Raw genomic sequence first — 21,595 nt, forward strand, 5'->3', positions numbered from 1 at the left:
TGTGTTTATGTGTGTATGTGTCTGTATTGTATGTCTAGAGAAATTATTTTTTAAAAGTTTTATGTCTTAATAATGTTCCACTTTCCATATCCCTTGGTTAGAGTACTGGCTTTCATTTATTTATTTTCATGTCTGTGCACATTCACAGTTCCACATTACCAGCTTCTTTAGTTCCACTTACAGGATATATGAGACAGAAAGAAGACATAAGGAATTTAGTAGCATACTTGTATTTAGGATTTGGATACCTTAGCCAGTCTAATTTCCTAGTTGTTTTATGTTTGGCTTACACATAACATCCAGGGATTTGGATTGTAATTAGTGGGGAAAAGTACCTTTACTATATCTGTCCATTGACAGAACTCATTATTATTGTCTAGATTTCATGATTAACTTTAGCTGTGTCTCTCTTTTCATTCCTAATATTAGAATATGAAGAGTTTATCATGTAAAACAAGAAAATTTGTGGTGCTACTGGTTTTGAAGCACACTTATTTTTTCCATATTTCTTATCGGTGCATTATGATTATACATATAGTGAGATTTCTTGTTATATATCTATACAGGCACATAATATAACAATATAATTTGGTCTTTATCACTCTCCAGCACTCCTCTTGTTCCTCGCTCCTCCTTCCCTCTGGGTCATTTCCTCTTCTCTACTAACTTTGATTTTTCTGAGATCATACCCATCTTTTTTTTTCCTTTATTCTCTTTACCTTCCACATATGAGAGAAAGCATACAACCAATAACTTTCTGCATTTGGCTTATTTCATTTAACATAGTGGCCTCAAGTTCCATTTTCCTGCAAATGATATAATTTCATTCTTTTCCCATTCATCCACTGAAGGACACCTAGACTAGTTCTATCATTTGGCTATTGTGAATTCTGCTGTTACAAACATAGGTATTCATGTATCACTATAGCATGATGATTTTAATTCTTTAGGATAAAGACTAAAAGTGGTATAGCTAGGTCATATGGGGGTTCCATTACTAGTCTTTTGAGGAACCTTTATACTCATACTGGCTATACTGATTTACAATCCCACTAACAGCATAAAGTTGAAGCACACTTAAAAAACCATTCAATAGGGAATATAAAGCAATGATTCCTGGACATAGCAGGAATTTCTCTCTTCCATTAAGATTAAAATCTTTCAATTGAAGCTATTTCTTATATTTTTACTTAAAAAACTATTAGTCTAAAAGAGCACAATTACCCAAAAGGGTCAAGATTCAGCAAACATATTTTTGTTATAAACTGACAGCTCACATAACATCTTACTTACCCAGTGACAATAATTTCTGGATATGTTTGTGCTCCAAGGTTCCAAGCTCCTCCACTGATTGGCCACTCCTAAATAGATTGTCCAAGAAGAATACATACATTTTATTTTTTAGTTTAAATGACTTTGAAACTTAAAATGAAAATATTTTTAAAGGCTTGCTTAACATTAAATTGCTATAAAATATTAAAGGATGAAATGTGAAGTTACCTTTTAATTCTTTCAATGAACAAACACCTCTCTAAACACACAATTCTATTTCCTTTAAAACTAGATTTTAGTTAATGTTACCATTCATATAAACAAATCAAAGAAGTATTTTTAATTGTACAAATACAATATTGCTACATGAATCATATAGTCTGTGTGCTACCCATCTTTTATGATACCATTTTAACATAATGCTATATAAATAGCGCCTCTTAGAGTTTTTCATCCCAATTTATTTATTTAATAAATGATAAACAAGGGAGAAATGACACAAATGTCTTAAAATATAATCCTTCATCTAAAATAATTAAAGGTTACATATTTTTTATTTTAATGTTAGTTTAAATATATAGCATACAAATATGTTAAAAATCTTTGTATATAATTATATACTTAATGTATAAGAAATTTATATTTGTGTAGACTTAAAACTATGTAAAATTCAGAAAATTTGTATTTCAGAAGTTATATCACTTATGATGCCAGATTCTGATTTCAAAAGAATTTAGCTCAAGTCCTTTTGTATGGAAAGTCAGAAAATAAAAGAAAAAGTATGTCAAAATGATATGAATATAAGAAAACTTGCTTATAATTTTTACCTTATTACTGTATCCTTGTTTTTTATGCTTGACTCCTATAGAATACAGTACTAAAATCAAGTCTGGAGGGCAATCGGCAAAATATGCTGTGCATGTAACTGGTGATTCATGAATGTCCATGGGATATGGATTTTCAAAGATAGGAAAACTAATAGATAAAGAAAATGTATTAGTGTCATTTTGCAAAGATAAAAAAGAATTTTATAAAAAATATTTTTTATAAAGTAAGCTCTAAAATGTCTCTAAATATTAATTACAAATTTCACTTGTTTTCTTGTACTAAAATACAAGAATTACACAAACCAAATGCCTTTTTAAAACAGTCATCTATAAAATGCAATATTAATACAAATAGAAAAGTACTCAAATTGATTTTCTTCTCAGAAGCCAACATTCCACAGTGGCATATCTTTGATAATACAAATAAAATGAATTAAACAGAATATATGCAAAAAGTTCACTCAACTCCTTAAAAATCATATTAAATGGGTATTTCACATAAATAGTTATATAAAATATGCAAATATTAAAGTATCAGTAAAATTTGATATTTTCTAAAGGGAGGTTATAAATAGGCAAATTTTTTATGTTTTGAAGGAGTAATTAAAAGATGTGCATACTGGTCGGTGTTTGCGTATCTGTGAATGTTTTAAAGATCATTTCTCAAGTAACAGAGCTGGAATGAAGATTTATGGATGTAATAAATTTCCTCAAGCCTACTGTAATTTTAAAAAGGAATGAATACAGAATAAAATAAAAAAATCTTGTAGCTATAATTTATTCAAAACATCTCATGTAACAGGCACTGTACAACATGAAATGAGTAGTAGTCTATGCTGCCTCTGTTCAAAGTCTGTGATCACACTACTTCTGATTTAATATTATTATTGGGGGATGAATGTTAAAAATAATTTTCTCATATTATTAGTAACTTAATTAGGAATTTAATCCAATCATGAGAGAATATAGTGAGTGTGTGGATATGTGTTTGTATATGTGATCGGGAGTGTGTTGACAGGAATTTTCTTTCTACCACTCTGAAATGCTGCAAAGGTATGATATTCTAGATAAAGACAACAGTATATACAAAATCAAGTAGAAAGGAGCTAGACATAGTAAAGAACAAGTAGGCTAAACTAGATAGATTAAAATTTCTGTTTCAAATTATAATTAACATTTCTGAGATTGAAGAATTAGACAAAGGGCTGGGGATGTGGCTCAAGCAGTCGCGCGCTCGCCTAGCATGCATGCGGCCTGGGTTCGATCCTCAGCACCACATACAAACAAAGATGTTGTGTTCGCCAATAACTAAAAAATAAATATTAAAAAACTCTCTCTCTCTCTCTTCTCTCTCTCTCTCTAAAAAATATAAATTAAAAGAATTAGACATAAAACAAATAATCTGTTTTCCAGACTTACATCTTACAATTTGGTAATAGCAAGAGGTAACAATGATAGGCTCCTGACAAGGCACTGAAGAGAGAAACAAAAATTTACTATAGCTTTTTATATAAAAAAAGTAAAAACAATGCTGTGGAAATGAAAATAAGAAACCAAGAAGAAGAATTTGTAAACCCTATTTTTTTTCCTTCGTGTTGGAAATTAAATGGTAAGAGAGAGATTTGAAAAGGACTCCCAAGTTACAACTTGTTTCAATACTCAACATATCTACTTAAAAGGAATATATACTGTCAGTTTGGACATGTTAAATTTCATGTAACAGTGAATGAAATGGGAATATCACATAAGTCACATGTGTTAAAAAAGCAAAAGTCCAAACTCAAATTGGATCAAATACCTAGGAATTTAACCAAGCTATCTACTCCTCAGTATTTATCTGAAAGAACTAAATATAGGTTCATCAATGTTTATAGCAACTCCATTCACAAAATCCAAGTTATGGAACCAGCCCAAGTACCTGTCAATAGATGAATGGATAAAGAAAATGTGATGTGTATACACACACACACACACACACACACACACAATGGCATTTTACTCAATCATAAAGAAGAATAAAAATATGGTATTTTCTGTTTAATGGATGCTAAGTGATAAAAGCCAGAATCAGAAAATCAAGAGTTGAACATTTTCTCACATATGTGGAAGTGAGACCAAAAATAAGGAAAAAAAATCATATGTGTGAATCCCATGAAAATGGAAGGGACATCAGTGGAAAAGAAAGGGATTGAGGGGGAGGAAAAGGGAGGAGGAGTGGAATGAAATTCAACAAATTATGCTATGTACATATGTGAATTTGTCACAGTGAATTTCACCTTTATGCATATCTATAAAGCATTAATTTAAAAAGCTATAAATAGAAGTTAGACCAGTAGAGTAACAAAGGAGAAGGGAGGAAAGGAGAAAAAGGAAAAAATTCTAGGGACTGAAATACAACAAATTATATTCTATGCATGCATGTGATTACATAAAATTAAACCTCATTATTACATAATACACTAATAAAACATTTTTTGTGGGGGTATCGGGGGTTGAACTCAGGGGAACTCAACCACTGAGCTACATCTCCATCCTAATTTGTATTTTATTTAAAGATAAGGTCTCATTGAGTTGCTTAGCTCCTCGATGTTGCTGAGGCCTCAGCCTCCCAAGTACCTGGGATTACAGATATGTGCCACCATGCCCAGCAAACATTTTTAAAATGAGAGAAAAAAAAAGAAATAGTGCTAAAAAGTAAAATGTTAGATAAAACTTGTAAACAAAATGTAAATTCATATAAAGAAATGAGAATCATAACACATGTATAGCAACTTTCATGTTACACATATTTTGCCACAATGAAAAAAAATTTAATAAACACACTGAAAAGTGAAGTATTAAAGGTAAGTGTAGTGAGTCTTGGAGGATACTAGACAGGTATGACGAATCAACAAATATTACATGCAAAGCAGAGCTGAGCACCAAGGCGATCAGAAGAACACATTTTAATAAAACTTACAAAAGAACTTGTTAGATGAAGAAATATAAATCCTTACATGTACACAAAATTAATCAAGTTTAATGTTAATATGTAGGGCTTTCCAGAATTCACAGTTATGATGATCTTAGAGTCAAAATCCTACATCTCCTTCAAATTATTGACATATGTGGCAAATTAGTATAAAGAAGAACATTGGCTCTTATATTTACAAGCTATGTTGAAAGTTTAATTCAAACGAATTTATTTAACAAAAATTTATTGAGAACCTAATTCCATGTGAGCATACAACCTCTCATGGAGCCTATTGTTTATTAGGGAGACAATGTTTAAACAACAAAGGGAAAATTGTGTCTATGTCAATATGAAGTAAGGAATATGTGGGCTATGAAGTATTAGGATATTTGACCAAGATTTCTTTTTAATTAGGAAGTGATTTCTAAGTTGAGATTCCTAAGATATTCATAAAAAAAGATTGTTCGAGGTAAAGAGGAAAGAATATACAAAATTCTTCTTTAGACATAAGGGATTAAAATCAGCGGGTCTAGAATACACACGGAGGGAAATTAATTTCATGCCTATCACCATTTATAATAAAAATGTATAGCCTGAAGACAATGTTCATCAATTTCAAGTCCACTGCCAACATAAGGGAGCTGAGAGCACCACTGTTCCAGAAATATCCTCTATTTGTTTCAAATGTCCACAACATAATGTAAAAGAATAGAAAGTAAAAGAAGACCCCAATCCTCTCTATCCCCAAGATCCCGCTTATCACATGTCATTTTCATTTAATCAATTTTCTTCCAGTCAATAGACTAGCTGCCATCTGTCTGTTAACATTTTTTATAACAATTGCAAGTTTTTGTAACAATTGTTTTTGCTTATTAATGAGATGGCAGAAATGTGATCCACTTTATGTACTGTGTCTTCAAATGCTTCTATCCAAATATCAGGTGTTGTCTTAAAGATGTCTGAAAATATTCTCAGTTCTCTTTTGGTTTAGTTTTGATCATTTAACTAAATCATATTTCTGAAATTTTGGAAAAACAATTTTTCACATAAAGAAAACTAACCATCTAAAGAATACTAAAAAGTCAATTATCTAAAATGTACTTTCTTCAATTTAACTGTAATGAAGAGAATTTTAAAATAGTTCATGTTAATCTATACGTAAATAACTTACTTGCTTTGTGTCAGATCAACTACAATGAGATCTTTCTCCAGAAGTACGACGACAGCATAGGGTTCTTGAAATTCTACAAGTAAAAATTTAAAAATTTAAGTTTTCAGATTGCATTCATAAAAATCACCAAAATTTCATTTTCTTTAGTTCTTATACAAATAATTATTATTATTTAAATGATCTGAGAAGACCAAAATAAGAACCAAAATGGCAGAGCACTTTATAAAACTATGTTGTTTTTCTCAATTTTAATGTTAACATTACTTTGGAGAACAAGAAAAAATGAAACTTAATACTATGGAATTAAATACATCAGATAATTATGGAGTGGTGATAGTAATGAGTTATGTGAGGAGATGAGGTTATCACTTTCATTTACAAGTAATTATACTCTTTGTAACCTTAGTATTTTAGATCTGATATCATGCCTACATTAGATGTACTGAGGAAGTACTAATTCTGTTTCGATATGTTCCATATTCACCTCCCTATGAAAGTAACAGTACTTGTACTAAAGTTTACTTTCAATTTAATGTGACTTAACACAAATGCTGCCAATATAATGAAAATGAATGGAATTCAGAGTTAGGAGGACTGTGTTAATGTATAATATAGGACAGTACATTCTTTTGCTGTCATTTGAACAAAAGAAGAGATAAGTGAGTGCATATATACATAGATTATTTTGGGGAGAATAAATAAATAAATTGGTAACATCATTGTCTCAGGAAGGGCATTAAGAAACTTTTCATTATCTTTTGCTGTGTATTGTATGTTCTCTCTTCTGGAAGTTTGATGTATGAACTGTTTTAATGGTGCAAACAGAGATTGCCTACTCTGTGCCCAGGAATATATATCTAGAAAAAGCAGAGAGTATGAGAATAGTCTAATATGTTTAAGTTTCTAAAATCTAACCTTCCCTCCCTCCTTCATTTCCTTTTCCCTTAAGAGCCAAAATAGCAGAGAACTTTATAAAACTATGTTTTTTTTCTAAATTTTAATATTAACATTACTTTGGAGAACAAGAAAAAATGAAACTTAATACTATGGAATTAAATTCATCAAGCAGCTACTGAGCCTATTCAGTTTTTTTCCTTCTTCCAATATATTCCGGAACTGTTTTATGAACAATGGATATATGGGAAATAAGACTGTCAAGGTACCCTTTCTCATGTAGTTGGATGTTTTCCAACCATGAGTAAGTAAAGAAATAAGAAAATTTCTGGAAATTATGTGTGCTATGACTACGGTTAGGGATAGGGATAAATTAGGACATAAAAATTATTTACATTTAGAGGAATAGGGATACTAATTTAGTTAGAGTCAAGGAAGTCACTGCTTTTTTATAATAAAGGACTAAAGGAAAGCTATAGCAAAAGAATTATTCTCAATTTAAGGAAGAGGTATTTATAAACAAATTTTATGTTCATGATATTTGATTTTCAATAGTTAGAATACGTATTATTATTTTTCCATTTTATGCTATAAAGCAGATACAAAGAAGTTAAGAGCTTGACAACAAGGTTATGCAAGCAGTACATGATCAAGCTAAAACTTTAATACAGGCCTTCTGATTCTGAATCCCACCTCATTTTCATCATATTAGCAGTTTATACTGGCTATGTTGAAAATTATTAAATCCTAAATCCAACAATCACTTGGCAGGAGTTTTGTTCAAAGAATTCAAATCTTGGATGTGAAATTTAAATACTGGAATACATAATTTTCATAGTCCCTCCAGACCCAAGCAGCTATTGAGCCTATTCAGGTTTATGTTTAAACCCACATGTGTATGAGAGAAAAACTGTAAAACACAAAACAAAATCCTGAAAAAGAGCTGGCACTTGCTGGTGCATAGTACTTGGATATATATCTATGTGACAGAATGTCTATATACTGTTTGCTATTCGAATTGTTCTCAAACTGAAACTTTCTCTCTTTTTACTTGTCTATAGAGTTGTTTTAAGGTTTTCAATCTTGTTTCAATGTTTTGTTTTTCAGTTTGAAGAACAGCAGGGTTCCATGTGACTAGTTATTATAACTTTGCCTTCTTTCCTTACTGGTTATAAAGTAAGGGCTATTAAAATAACTGAGACACTGATATGTATAAAGTTATAAATAAATCATAATTTTAGGTAATTATATTTGTTTTAGTTTACTGTTGTTCTTTACAAATAACAAAAACTGGCAGCAGAGGTCTCAACTTTATAGAAGTACCTTATATGCTGTGATGACTAATGAACAAAAAAAAAATTCTTTAGGAATCAAAGTTAGGTTCAATTTTGTATCTACTATTTACTAAGAGTTTGAACTTGGGCAAATTAGTTAATTTCTTTGACTTCCAATTCATTTACCCATTGAAATGACACAATAATAACTAAAGGTTAGATGTACATGAAGATGTTTATTGGAAAGCCTGGCAACAGTAAGTGCCAGCTGCCAACTGTATTCTTCATCTATTGGATTGGTTTATTCCTGACTTTAACCCTAGCCTTCAACATAGTAAAAGTGTTAATAACTTGGTTTAACCTATGCACAATATTTGTCATTATGCAACTACAAAAAGATTGAAATCCTGAATTTATTCATATGAAAGAATTAAAATTTTAAGTGAAAAAGTATGATATAGGATAGTGCATACAGCATGCTGTCATTTGTGAAAAAAAAGAGAGAGATAATATGTAATTAAATGAGTACATAAATGCATAGATTGTTTTAGGGAGAATACATAAGTAAATTAGTAACATCACTTGTCTCTTGAAGGGCAATGAAAAATTTTTCATTATGTATTACTGTGTATCATTAACCATTTTAATATTTAAAAACACATTTAAATAGTTAATAAGATACATTTATAATTCACTGGTAAAATTAAACTACTTCTAACCCCTAGCAAATGAAAAGTTCAATATTCATTACCAATTGTAAAACAGAGATTTATATATGTGTTTTAGAAGTAATAGGCATGGTTGCAGTACATTTATACTTTAATACATATCATTAGAACTTACCCTAACTTCTCTATTGGTGTCCAGAAATGTTATGTTTGTTCTTTGCAACAACACATTCTCAATTTTTATTACTGGCATATCTTCTTCCTCAAGCTATTAACAGAAAGTATTTTCCCAACTTCAGCTTTTGGTCCTTTACTCTTTTTGCTTTTTCTTCCTATATTTCTTTGTTATTCATTCTCATAAATCCACAGAACATTTATATTCTAATGATTTATGAATAAATATTGTTAAGACTTTTTCTGTCCTCTCAACTACTCCACTGACTCAGTCTTTCTCTTTTCAAAAACTACTATTGTGCATGAAACCACTAATCTTAAAACATGTGGTTATTGCTGGCTCATTTTTCAAGTCAGTCCCTAATCCAGTTGTTCAAAAAATTCAGGGGATTTTCCTCACTGAATTCTATAGGTAATGTTTTAAACATACATTATTACAAAAGTCTCTCAGTTGGAATCTGGATTTAAGATTTCAGTGTCTCTCTTCAAACCAACATACTGTTTTTGAGTAAATCTTACTAAAATTAATGCTTTCTTTCATTTTAGCATTTCCTCAAAATTCTTCATAGTTCCCTATTTCCAAAAATCTCTAAAACAGAAATTTTTTCTAAATTGATCTCACACAAGCAAACCTTACAATTTCTGAAATGATTATCAATATCCTTTATAAGGTCTACCTAAATCCTAGTTTTCTGTGATGCTTTCATGAATATTTCAGTCATCAAGTATTTATCAGCCTATTAATTCATACATTATATTCTGAATCATACAATTCAGCATTTAATTAAGGTCTTACATTTACTTCAACTCAGCATGTCATAATTAGGTCACTCATCTGATCAGATTTTAGGCAGAGACCCAGTTTCATATTTTATCTGTTTGTCTAACAAGTCTTTGTAGTAGTGAGTGCACAGATGCATTCAATAAATATTTGTATCAATCATGATTAACACAGGTAATTTATTTCTAGTAATTCTGGACATAAGCTGTACATTGATTGTTATTTATTCTACCTTTTAATTATGAAACTCAATAATTTAAAAGAAATTAATGCATTTAATAATGAAACACAACATGCATATCTTCATAGTTTAAAAAGTATATTCACTTGACCTTCCAAATGGGGACAATGTTATTATTCTCTTTCTATAAATAAATGAAATGTAAAATGTCTTGCTCAATATGACACAGCCAGTAAGTAGCATAACTAAACCATAAACCCAATATTCTGTCCTCAAGTTCAGTGCTCTTTCCCCATACTTATGTTCCCTCTTAAAAATGTAATAATGTATACACATATATGTTCTTTCAATAATAAGCTCATATTTCATTTTTACATTTTCATATTTCTCATTTTTAGATATCATTAAAGTATTTTATCACTATTAGATTTAATTATACAGTTTGCATGGATTTAAAATAGTTTCTTCATTTACAATAAGCTTTTATTTATACTCAGCTTGATAAAAATATATATACATCTCTCCTTCTGAATATCCTCTGACTAATCATTCTCAAAATTGAAATAAATCACTAACCACACATCAGCAATCCTATAGTAATCAGATGTGCTGCAGTTGCATCTGAAGCAAAGCCAGATGTGAAACAGATGCAGCACCACCATAGTTACAGATCACTGATATCGGGTAAGTGCTTTAACTTTGATTGACTTTGGGATGGGATGGGTGGAGCTGGTCTAGGAGAGACTATTAGGAGACCTCAGTTTCCCCAAGTGATTTTACCCTGGACCCCTATCGGACCCTCCCAGCTCAGCTTCCACCATCCTTATCAAAGTTTAAAGCACTTACCTGATATTAGAACCTGAAACGCCAGCACTGCTGCACTACATCTGTCTTACTTCCAGTTTGTCAAGTAGGTACAATTGCAGAACCTGCTCCAGCACCTGTAGCTCACAGTGTACCACAGTGGATATCTGCTGCCAAAACTGAAAATATTGAACCTTAATTTTGTTAGGAACTTCTCATTTCAAAATGATTTTTTCAATAATTATAGTTTCATTTTAGTTACTTACCATTTGGATAGGGTGTTTCACATAAAGTTAGAAATTCAACAATAGGATGATCCATTTCAAGTACTGTAATTGCTTTTCCATGCATGATGGTTAAACTTGGTCTTCTGCAAGCTTTGTCATAGGACAGCCCACCAGAGAATATTATGAATGGTTCACTACATAGGAAAAAAAGTTAATGAGACTGAGAAGTCCTTTAAGATGACACAAAGTCAAAGGACCGAGCCTTTAAAGAACAGGCTCACATTTTCCCTTTTCTGGATATACATTCTAACCACTAGAATAACTAATGGATAAGCCTAAAGGTGTTGGGAGTGGTGTTGAGGAAAACCAGTGAGGTTGGAGATAAGTGGAAGTGCTCACTGACTCTCAAAGGAACATCTTTTGGTTCCCAAATTCTTTATAATGACCCTCAGAATATTAAAGTTTTTATTAGACTATCCAGTAAATTAGTTGGAATCTGGAGCTCCAGATCCCTAAAAGATAAAATAAAGCAAACTAATGCATAATGAAATGTGACATTAAAAAATACAGGATAGAGGATGACAAGAAAATTCTGGATATGGAGTCTTTGTGGGGAAAAGTTTATAAAAAAAAGATGGAGACAGATAACATGTACAGGAAAAATAGTTTACCAAAGATAATTATGATCCCTTCTCAATTTTACTTATGGATAGCCAGCTACATCTATCTTGCTCAAGTAACTTAAGACTAATCTTTTAGTTTATTAGTTTTCTAGATACAATTAGATAATAGAATAGGATTGAGATGATTATTAACTATTATAGCTGCCTGAAAATTATGAAATAGCCTCACAATTTTTCACTTTCCTCTTAAATCAATACCTACATATCTTCAGTATATGTATTGGGAAAAAATATATTGACCTGAGATATTTTCAAAATGTAAAAATGAAATAAAAAATATTCTTCCCCAAATAAGTTTATAAAAAGAACTGGATACTTTAACTGTATCAAATTCTTTGAGAATATGCTTCCCTAAGTAATTCACTTCCATCCTATCTGTTAAACTAGAAATTATGAGATTTTCTTTTTTTTTTTCCATTTTGTATGGTGCACAGTACAAAACATTTGCTAATCTTATGCTGGCTATATAATAACAACAAAGACTTTTTTAAAGTTTATATCAAAACCTCTATAACAAATGCCTGTAGTAATTTTTCTTTAGAATGTTGTCTTAATATTTTAACACAAGTACATGAATAGTAAAGAAAAATGTTCTGACTTATTCTTTCCTCTGCATTGGTTTGAGTGATGGTCTTGCACCAGTGATTTGACATAGTAAATGACCATCTTACTAATGGTGATATTAAAAAGCATGGTTGCTCTCTTTTGACTGAGATATTTCCTTGTATCCTATAATACATTATAAACATTAACTATATATAATTTATTTATAGAAAATTAGCAAGTACAGGCATACAATGTGTCTTTCCCAATCTGTACAGTTAAAGAAGGAAGAATCATTTCAATAATTTATATTTATTTCACATTTCTCATAGTTGTCAATGAACTACAGTCAAATTTAGACTAAGAATCTTTATGATTTCTTTTAGGCTGTGGATATTTGGACGATCTTTATTTCTTAACTAAATTAATGCATAGTCTAACATTTGTACAGCCTTCAGTAACCTAGAGGGTTTTTAGATTGCCTCTGTGTTGCTAAAATCACAAAGAGTCTGAGCTTTAAGTATGAAACACCTAATATAATCAATTTGTCTTTATTTTGATGTTATAGATTGTGGCCTATTTATCTGTGGCAACATCTCTCAGTACTCTTAACCTCGGTGCTCCTCTGCTTTTTAGCCTCCTTGAGCTTTAAGCTTCAGGTCAGAGGTAATTTTCTTTTTTTTTTCTTGATATCAAAGATGACTGAACCCAGGGATGCTTAACCACTGAGCCACATCCTCATCCTTTTTTATTTATTTTGAGACAGGAGGTCTCAATAAATAGCTTAAGACCTGGCTAAGTTGCTGAGGTTGGCCTTCAACCTTGATTCTCCTGCCTCAGACATCTGAGCAACTGTGATTACAGGCATGCATCACTGTACTCCAGAGAGGTAATTTTGTAATAAAGTAATAATCATGAAAAATAGATACAATGTACTAATATAGCCAAGTACATGGGATAATAGTAATTATGATCAAAAACATGATTATTATATATTACAAATCTAAAGAATTAGTTTTACATATGGTTAGATTACCAATAACTAGAACAAATCTTTAATAAGAGTAATGCAATAATTCAAACAATGTGGAATACAATGACTCTAATAATGACAATTAATAATAGTAATTTCTACTTATAAAGAACCCACCATGTAACTTTAACAAACTTAGGACATTTTATGCCTTATGCATGATTTCATGTAATCCTCACAAGCATTATAGTGAAATAAGAATTGCTGGTGAGGATAAAGGTTCAAGAGCTAATCAAAAATTCCAAGGCCACACAGATGTCTTACTCCAAAAGCCAGATCTTAATCAGTATTTTATACTGCTTTTATTTAAATTCCTAAATCCTAAAGTACCTTCTCTTCATTTTCATCCTTTTCTCCTTTTGTCTGGAACCAAATTGTTATCCTTTAAGTCCTATTTCTGACAGCTTCTTTCCCAAGAAGAATTTCCCTGATCTCTCTCTGTCTCACAGTTCTCCTCCCCACTATCCTCAAGGCTTTGATGTTAGATGCCCTTTTTCTGTGTTCCCAGAGCAAGTTTCTATAAATTACCTTACATGTTTTATAAAAACTACTAGTTTATGGCTTTGCTTCTGCTACTAACACATAACAAATTCAAAAGCAGCCAGTAATTTCATTTTAGTACAAAACAAAGCACACAGTGCGTAGAATATAATAATAACTTAATAACTATTATTTTAGCTGAATTAAAACGAATCTTATTAAATGCTTCATATAGAAATATTTTTAAAAGGGCCTCTGAGCAACAAAATAGATGTCATTAAGTCCCTGGATCATATACTTTATCATGGAAAACTGTCAGATATTCACATAAACCTCATTTTACAAGTCTGGCTTTTGTTTTTATAGGTTTTTAAAAATATGAAATTAAGAATAATTAATATCAAGAATCAATAAATGGGATGGATTCAAACTAAAAAGTTTCTTTTCAGCAAAAGAAACAATCAGTGAGGTGAATAGAGAGCCTACTAATTGGGAACAAATTCTTACCACACTCATGTCAGAGCACTAATCTCTAGAATATATAAAGAACTCAAAAATCTTAACACCAAAAAAAACAAATAACCCAAACAATAAATGGGCCAAGGACATGAATAGACACTTCTCAGAAAATGATATACAATCAATCAAGAAATACATGAAAAAAATGTTCAACATTTCTAGCAATTAGAGAAATGCAAATCAAAACTACTCTAGGATTTCATCTCACTCCAGTCAGAATGGCAGCTATTATGAAGACAAACAACAATATGTGTTGAAGAGGATGTGGGGGAAAAGGTACACTGATACATTGCTGGTGGGACTGCAAATTGGTCAGCCAATATGGAAAGCAGTATGGAGATTCCTTGGAAATCTGGGAATGGAACTACCATTTGACTCAGATATTCCTCTCCTCAGACTATACCCAAAGGACTTAAAAACAGCATACTACAGGGACACAGCCACATCAATGTTTATAACAGCACAATTCACAATAGCTAAACTGTGGAACCAACCTAGATGTCCTTCAGTAGATGAATAGATAAAGAAAATGTGGTATATATACACAATGGAATATTATTCAGCTTAAAAGAAAATAAAATCATGCATGTGCAGGTAAATGGATGGAGCTGGAGAATATAATGCTAAGTGAAATTAGACAATCCCCCAAAACAAAATTCTAAATACTTTCTCTCATTTAAGGATGCTGATTCATAATATGCTGTGGGGGAGGGGGATGAGAGGATTAAATGAACTCTACATAGGGCAAAGGGGAAAAGGGGAAGGAAGGAAGGAGGCATAAGAGTAGGAAAGAGAGTGAAATGCAATGGTCATCGTTACCAAAGTACATGTATGAAGACACGAAGGATGTGTCTCTACTTTGTACAACTAGAGATATGAAAAATTGTGCTCTATATGTGTAATATGAATTGTAATGCATTCGGTTATCATATATAACACATTAAAATTTAAAAAATTTAAAAAGATGAACACAATATCTTTATTTATTTTATTTATTTTATGTGGTGCTGAGGATCGAACCCAGTGCTTTACATGTGTGCAAGGCAAGGGCTCTACCACTGAGCTATAACCCTAGCCCTATAAGTTTAGCTTTTAAGACTCTTAGTCTATAGAAAATCAAAGACCAAACACTAGTAGATAATAAGTTTGAAATTATACAAAGTTCTCATGGTACAATCCTGAAGGGGAAAATAATTTAAAAACAAATACATGAAAAAGAAAAAAACAAAACTACAAGGTGTTGGGAATAAATAATAGTCTCATACACTTCAATACCCTTGAAGTATAGCACTATATAACAAGTGGTGTAAATAACAGTGAACATGAAAACACAAGTTTAAATAATAATTACAGTATTGAGAAGAGAAGAATCCCAAGATGGCAGGTTAGTGGCACCTACTACTCACCTATGTCTCCATGAAAAAAGAATTAAAACAAATAAAACGTAGCTTCTCATAGAGATGGGGATCATGCGATAATAATGCAATTCAATATAAGAAAGACAGATTTGAAGAAACTGATAGATGTTGGATTATGGAATAAAGAGTGAAACAAAAGGGCCAGTACCAACCATGGAAACATGATAGAGGGAGTTGTGCACCTTTTGGGTGGCAGTAGAGGAGAAAGAGGGAGAGTCTCACTGGTACAAGAATCTGCACCCAGCAGAAATATAGGCTAACCAATTAATATTCCTAAGATTTGCATGGTGAAATGACTCTAGAGAAGTTCTCTCTATTCCTCTGCCTGTACACAGTGCTCTAACTGATAACCATCTTAAGAAGGGCTATATTGAGATTATTTCCTTGGGAATGATCATGTAGGAGAACAGAAGGCACTTTCCTTTGGAATTCAGTGGGTCATTGAAGAAATCTGGGAAATTTACAAATTCCTAAAATCAAATGAAAATAGAAATACAACATACAAGATCCTGTGGGATACAGTATAAGCAGCACTAAGGAAAGTTTACATATATTAATATCTACATTAGAGAGAGAGAGAGAGGGAGGGAAGGAGGCAGGCACTCGCAGGTGAGAGCGAAATAAGCTATTGGTACAGCCAAGGTCATAGAAAAACAAAAACATATTAAACCCCAAACCAGGAAAATGAAAGAAATAATAAAGACCAGTGACTAAAAGAACAATAGAAATGATCAATAAAACACAGAATTGATTCTTTGAAAAGATAAGCAAAATTTACACACCCTTACCTAAACTAACCAAAAGAAAGAGAAGACCCAAACAAGTAAAATTAGTGATGAAACAGAAGAAAATACAATTGTTACCAATGAAATTAATTTGGATCACTAGGTAATATTTTGAAAATTTATATGATAATAAACTAGACAATGTAGAAGAAATGAACAAATTCCTAGACATACATGACCTACCAAGAATAAGGAAGATATAAAAAACCTATATTGATTGATAACAAGTAAACAGATTGAAGTAGCAATAGAAAGTAAAGCCCAGCTCCCTACGCCCGTGCAGTTGAAGAGGTCAGAGACTTGATCTCTCCCCGCCCCCTGCCATGTTAGATCTCCTCAATGATATTCATGTTGCCCTTACAGCTTCCTGGCATAAGCAAGTTCTTGGGATTATACAAACTGCTGCTTCTGTTTCCAGTCCAGATTTCTAGAAACATCATTGTTATACAAAATTTGTTATACAAAATTACATATAAGAGGTTGTGAGGGGAATGGGAAAATAAACAAGGAGAGAAATGAATTACAGTAGATGGGGTAGAGAGAGAAGATGGGAGGGGAGGGGAGGGGAGATAGTAGAGGATAGGAAAGGTAGCAGAATACAACAGTTACTAATAGGGCATTATGTAAAAATGTAGATGTGTAACCGATGTGATTCTGCAATCTGTATTTGGGGTAAAATTGGGAGTTCAAAACCCACCTGAATCAAATGTATGAAATATGATATGTCAAGAGCTTTGTAATGTTTTGAACAACCAATAAAAAAAAAAGTAAAGCCCATGATTTGATGGACACAATGCTGAATTGTATCAGACTTTTATGAAAGAACCAACATCAAGGTTCCTCAAACTATTCATGAAATATAAAACAAAAATGTAAAAATCCTTAATAAAATACTTATACATTGAATTAAACAGTATGAATTAAACAATTAAATACACTATGATTCATTCCAGGGTTGCAAGGATGGCCCACAATATATAAATCAACAAATTTAATACAGCATATGAAGATAATCATGGATAAAAGTTGTGTTATCAAAATAGATGCAAAAAAGGCCAAAACTCTACATTCCTTCATAACAAAAGCCTTGAACACATTAAGTTCAGAAGGAGCATATCTCAACATAATGAAGACTATGCACAATAAACCCATAGAAAATATCATGCTGAATGTGTAAAAACTTAAAGCATTTCCTCTAAATTCAGGAACAAGAAAAGGGTGTCCACTCTCACCAATCTTATTCAATATAGTAGTAGTAATTTTAGCCAAAGAAATTAGGATACAGAAAGAAATAAAGCCAAAGAAACATGAAAGGGGGAAGTAAAATTATCCCTGACAGCTGATGATATGATTCTATACTTAGAAAACCCTAAAGATTTCATCAAAAGAAGAACTGATAAACAAATTCAGTACAGTATCAAGATACAAAAATCAACAAATAGAAATCAGTATCTTTTCTATACATGAATAATAAACCGAGAAAGAAATCAGGAGAGCAATCCCATTCAAAATAACCTTAAAACTAAAAATACCTAGATATAAATAGACCTAATGAAGGAAGTAGAATACATTTACAATTAAAACTATGAAACACTAAAGAAAGAAATTAAAGACCCTAGAAGATGGACAGACTTCCATATTCATGATTTCAAGAATTAAAATTATTAAAATGGTCATATTACCAAAAGTAAGACAAATTCAATGCAATCTGAATCAAAACACCAGTGACATGCTTCACAGAACTAGAAAAAAAATTCTAAAATTCACACAGACGCACAAAAGACCCTAAGTAGCCAAAGCTTGTGAGCAAACCCAGGAATGCTTCAGGCATCACAATAGCAGATTTCAAACTATATTAAAGAGCCAAAGGAACAAAAACAGCATGGTATTATTATAAAATAGATGCCCAGACCAATGGAATAAAATAGGGGACACAGAAATAAATTAAAACATCTACAGACAATTGTTTCTAGACAGGGGTGTCAAAAACATACACTGGAAAATGGACAACCTTTTAAATCATGGTACTGGAAAAACAGGACATCCAAATGCAGAGTGTTTGATGTCTGACTCATCTCTCTCACCCTGTACAAAAATTTACTCAAAATGCATCAAAGGTCTTCATTTAAGAATTGAAAATACTAGAAGAAAAGGGGAAACATTTCAATACAGTGCATGTGACAATTTCCTGATTAGGACTCCAGGAGCTCAGGAAATAAAAGCAAGAACTGACAAATGGAATTGCATCAAATTAAAAAGTTTCTGCACAGCAAAGTAAACAGTTAACAGAGTAAAGAGAAAACTCACATAAAGGGAGAAAATCTTTTGTCAGTTATTCATCTGACAGAGGTTTAATATCCAGAGTACATAAAGAGCTCAAAAAAATTCAACAACAAAGGAGAAGTAATCCAATAAAAAATGGGCAAATGATTTAAATAGACATTTCTCAAAAGAAGTTCAAATGGCCAATAAATATATTTAAAATGCTCAATATGTTTAAGCATCAAGGATATGAAAATCAACACAACACCTAGATTTTATGAAATCAGCCAGATTATTATATATAAAAAATAAATGCTGGCAAGGATGTAGGGATAAAGGAACATTTTATATATACTGTTGGTGGGAATGTAAATTAGCACACACAAAAAAATATAGAGAGAATTTCCTTAAAAAAATAAAGAAAAAAGAAACATCACTTGATCCATCTATACTATTTCTTGGTTTTTACTCAAAGGAAATAAAGTGAGTATCCCTTTATTACAGAACACTAAAGGGATACCTGTACACCCATTTTGATTGTGGTACAGTTCACAATACCAAAATTATGGAATTAGCCTAGGTACCTATCAACAGACGAAGGCATTACAGAATACTATATATAGATACGCAATGAAATATTACTCAGCTATAAATAATAATGAAATCATGACATTTCCAGGAAAATAGATGGAAGGAGGACATCATATTAAGCAAAATAATCCAGACACAGAATGATGAGTATTACAGGTTTTCTCTCATAAAAATATTGTATATACATACACATAATACACAGATATATGTATGTGTACATGTGTATATATGTGTATTTATATCTGTATATATATGTTTATATTCACATATATATGAATGACTTGGAAGTAGAAGAGGGACTATTAGAGAAAGAAGACAAAAGGATGGGGGAGAGGAGTAAGGGAAAGGAAAGGTGGACACAACCAAAACACCATATATGCATTTATGAAAAAGTCAAAGTGAAACTCACGAATCTGTACAATAAATGTTAATAATAAAAAGAAAAAATAGAAGAGAAGAACAGTTTCAATGTATTTTATGTCATCTGCAATGATTAAATTTGGAATATTTTAATACCTCAGTAAGGAATGGTATTAAACTGCAGTTATTTTTTATACAGACTAACATTAGATAAGTCTAAAAAATATGGATGCATATTCAAAGTAACTTCTTCACATGATTATCTCAATAGATTCAAAAAAAGCACTTGACAAAAGTACAGCACCCATTCATGTTTAAAACAACAAAAAAACTAGTGATAGAAGGAAATTATCTTAACATTGTAAAGGCTACATATGACAAACCCAAGATTATTCTGAGAGGAGAAAAAATGAAAACATTTCTTCTAAAAACAGGAATAACACAAGGATGCCAATTTTTAACACTGCTATTCAACAGAGTCCTTGAAACTCTAGCCAGAGCAATTAGTCAAGAGAAGGAAATTAAAGGAATATAAATAGGAAAAACTCAAACTACCTCTGTTTGCCGATGGCATGATCCTATATTTAGGAGACTCAAAAAATTCCATTAGAGGACATCTAGACTTTTAAATGAATTCAGTAAAATAGCAGAATACAAAGTCAACACCTATAAATCAATCATGTTCCTATGCTCCAATGATGAATCTGGAGAAAAAGAAATAAGGGAAATTATACCATTCACAATATTGTCAAAAACTAAAATATTTGGAAACAATCTAACGAAAGAGGTGAAGGACCTCTACAATGAAAATTACAGAACACTAAAGAAAGAAATTGAATAAGAACTTAGAAGATGAAAAGACCTCCAACGTTCTTAGATAGACAGAATTAATATTGTCAAAATGGCTATATTACCAAAAGCACTGTACAGATTCAATGTAATTTCCATCAAAATTCCAATAATGGTCTTCATAGAAATAGGAAGAGTAGTCATGAAATTCATTTTGAAAAATAAGAGGCCCAGAATAGTCAAAGCAATCCTTGTAGAGAAAAGCAAAGCAAGAGGCATCACAATATGGGACTTCAAGTTATACTACAGTGAGATGGTACCAAAAACAACATGGTACTGGCACCAAAGCAGTCATGAAGACCAATGGAATAGAAAAGAAGACACAGAGAAAACCCCATGTAAGTACAGTTATCTCATACAACACAAATGTGCCAAAAACATATGTTAAAGAAATAATAACCTCTGTATCAAATGGTACTGGGAAAACTGGAAATCCGCATGTATTAGAATGCAATTGAACCCCCTCTCTCTTACCCTGGACAAAATTCACCTCAAAGTGGATCAAAAACCTAGAAATTAGACCAGAAACCTGGCACCTGCTAGAAGAAAATGTAGGCCCAATATACCAACATGTTGGCTTAGGAACTGACTTCCTTAACAAGACTCCTAAAGCTTAAGAAGCAAAATTAAAAGTCAATAAATGGGATGGCATCAAATTAAAAAGCTTCTTTACAGCAATGGAAACAATCAAGAGCATGGAGAGACAGCCTACAAAATGGGGGTATATCTTTGCTACTTACTCCTCAGATAGGGCATTAATATCCAGGATATACAAAGAGCTCAGAAATCTAACACCAAGAAAAACAAATTAACCAATCAATAAAGAAACTAAACAGTCACTTTTCA

General features: G+C 31.6%; 1 protein-coding gene across 9 annotated transcripts in view; it reads right to left on the reverse strand.

Annotated features, from left to right (window-relative positions):
• Positions 1-21,595, reverse strand: part of Stxbp5l (syntaxin binding protein 5L) — a 347,451-nt gene that overhangs the window by 169,605 nt on the left and 156,251 nt on the right. For all 9 annotated transcript variants that reach the window (XM_048794363.1, XM_048794362.1, XM_015486887.2 and 6 more), the window contains 4 exons: positions 11,266-11,420; positions 6,224-6,296; positions 2,100-2,247; positions 1,294-1,361 (listed from right to left, as the gene is read on the reverse strand). In XM_048794363.1, coding sequence (XP_048650320.1) covers positions 1,294-1,361; positions 2,100-2,247; positions 6,224-6,296; positions 11,266-11,420 — 444 coding nt within the window. The remainder of the gene's footprint in view (positions 1-1,293; positions 1,362-2,099; positions 2,248-6,223; positions 6,297-11,265; positions 11,421-21,595) is intronic.

The sequence above is a fragment of the Marmota marmota genome, unplaced genomic scaffold, assembly GCF_001458135.2.
Source record: "Marmota marmota marmota unplaced genomic scaffold, marMar, whole genome shotgun sequence".
Taxonomy (NCBI): Eukaryota; Metazoa; Chordata; class Mammalia; order Rodentia; family Sciuridae; genus Marmota; species Marmota marmota.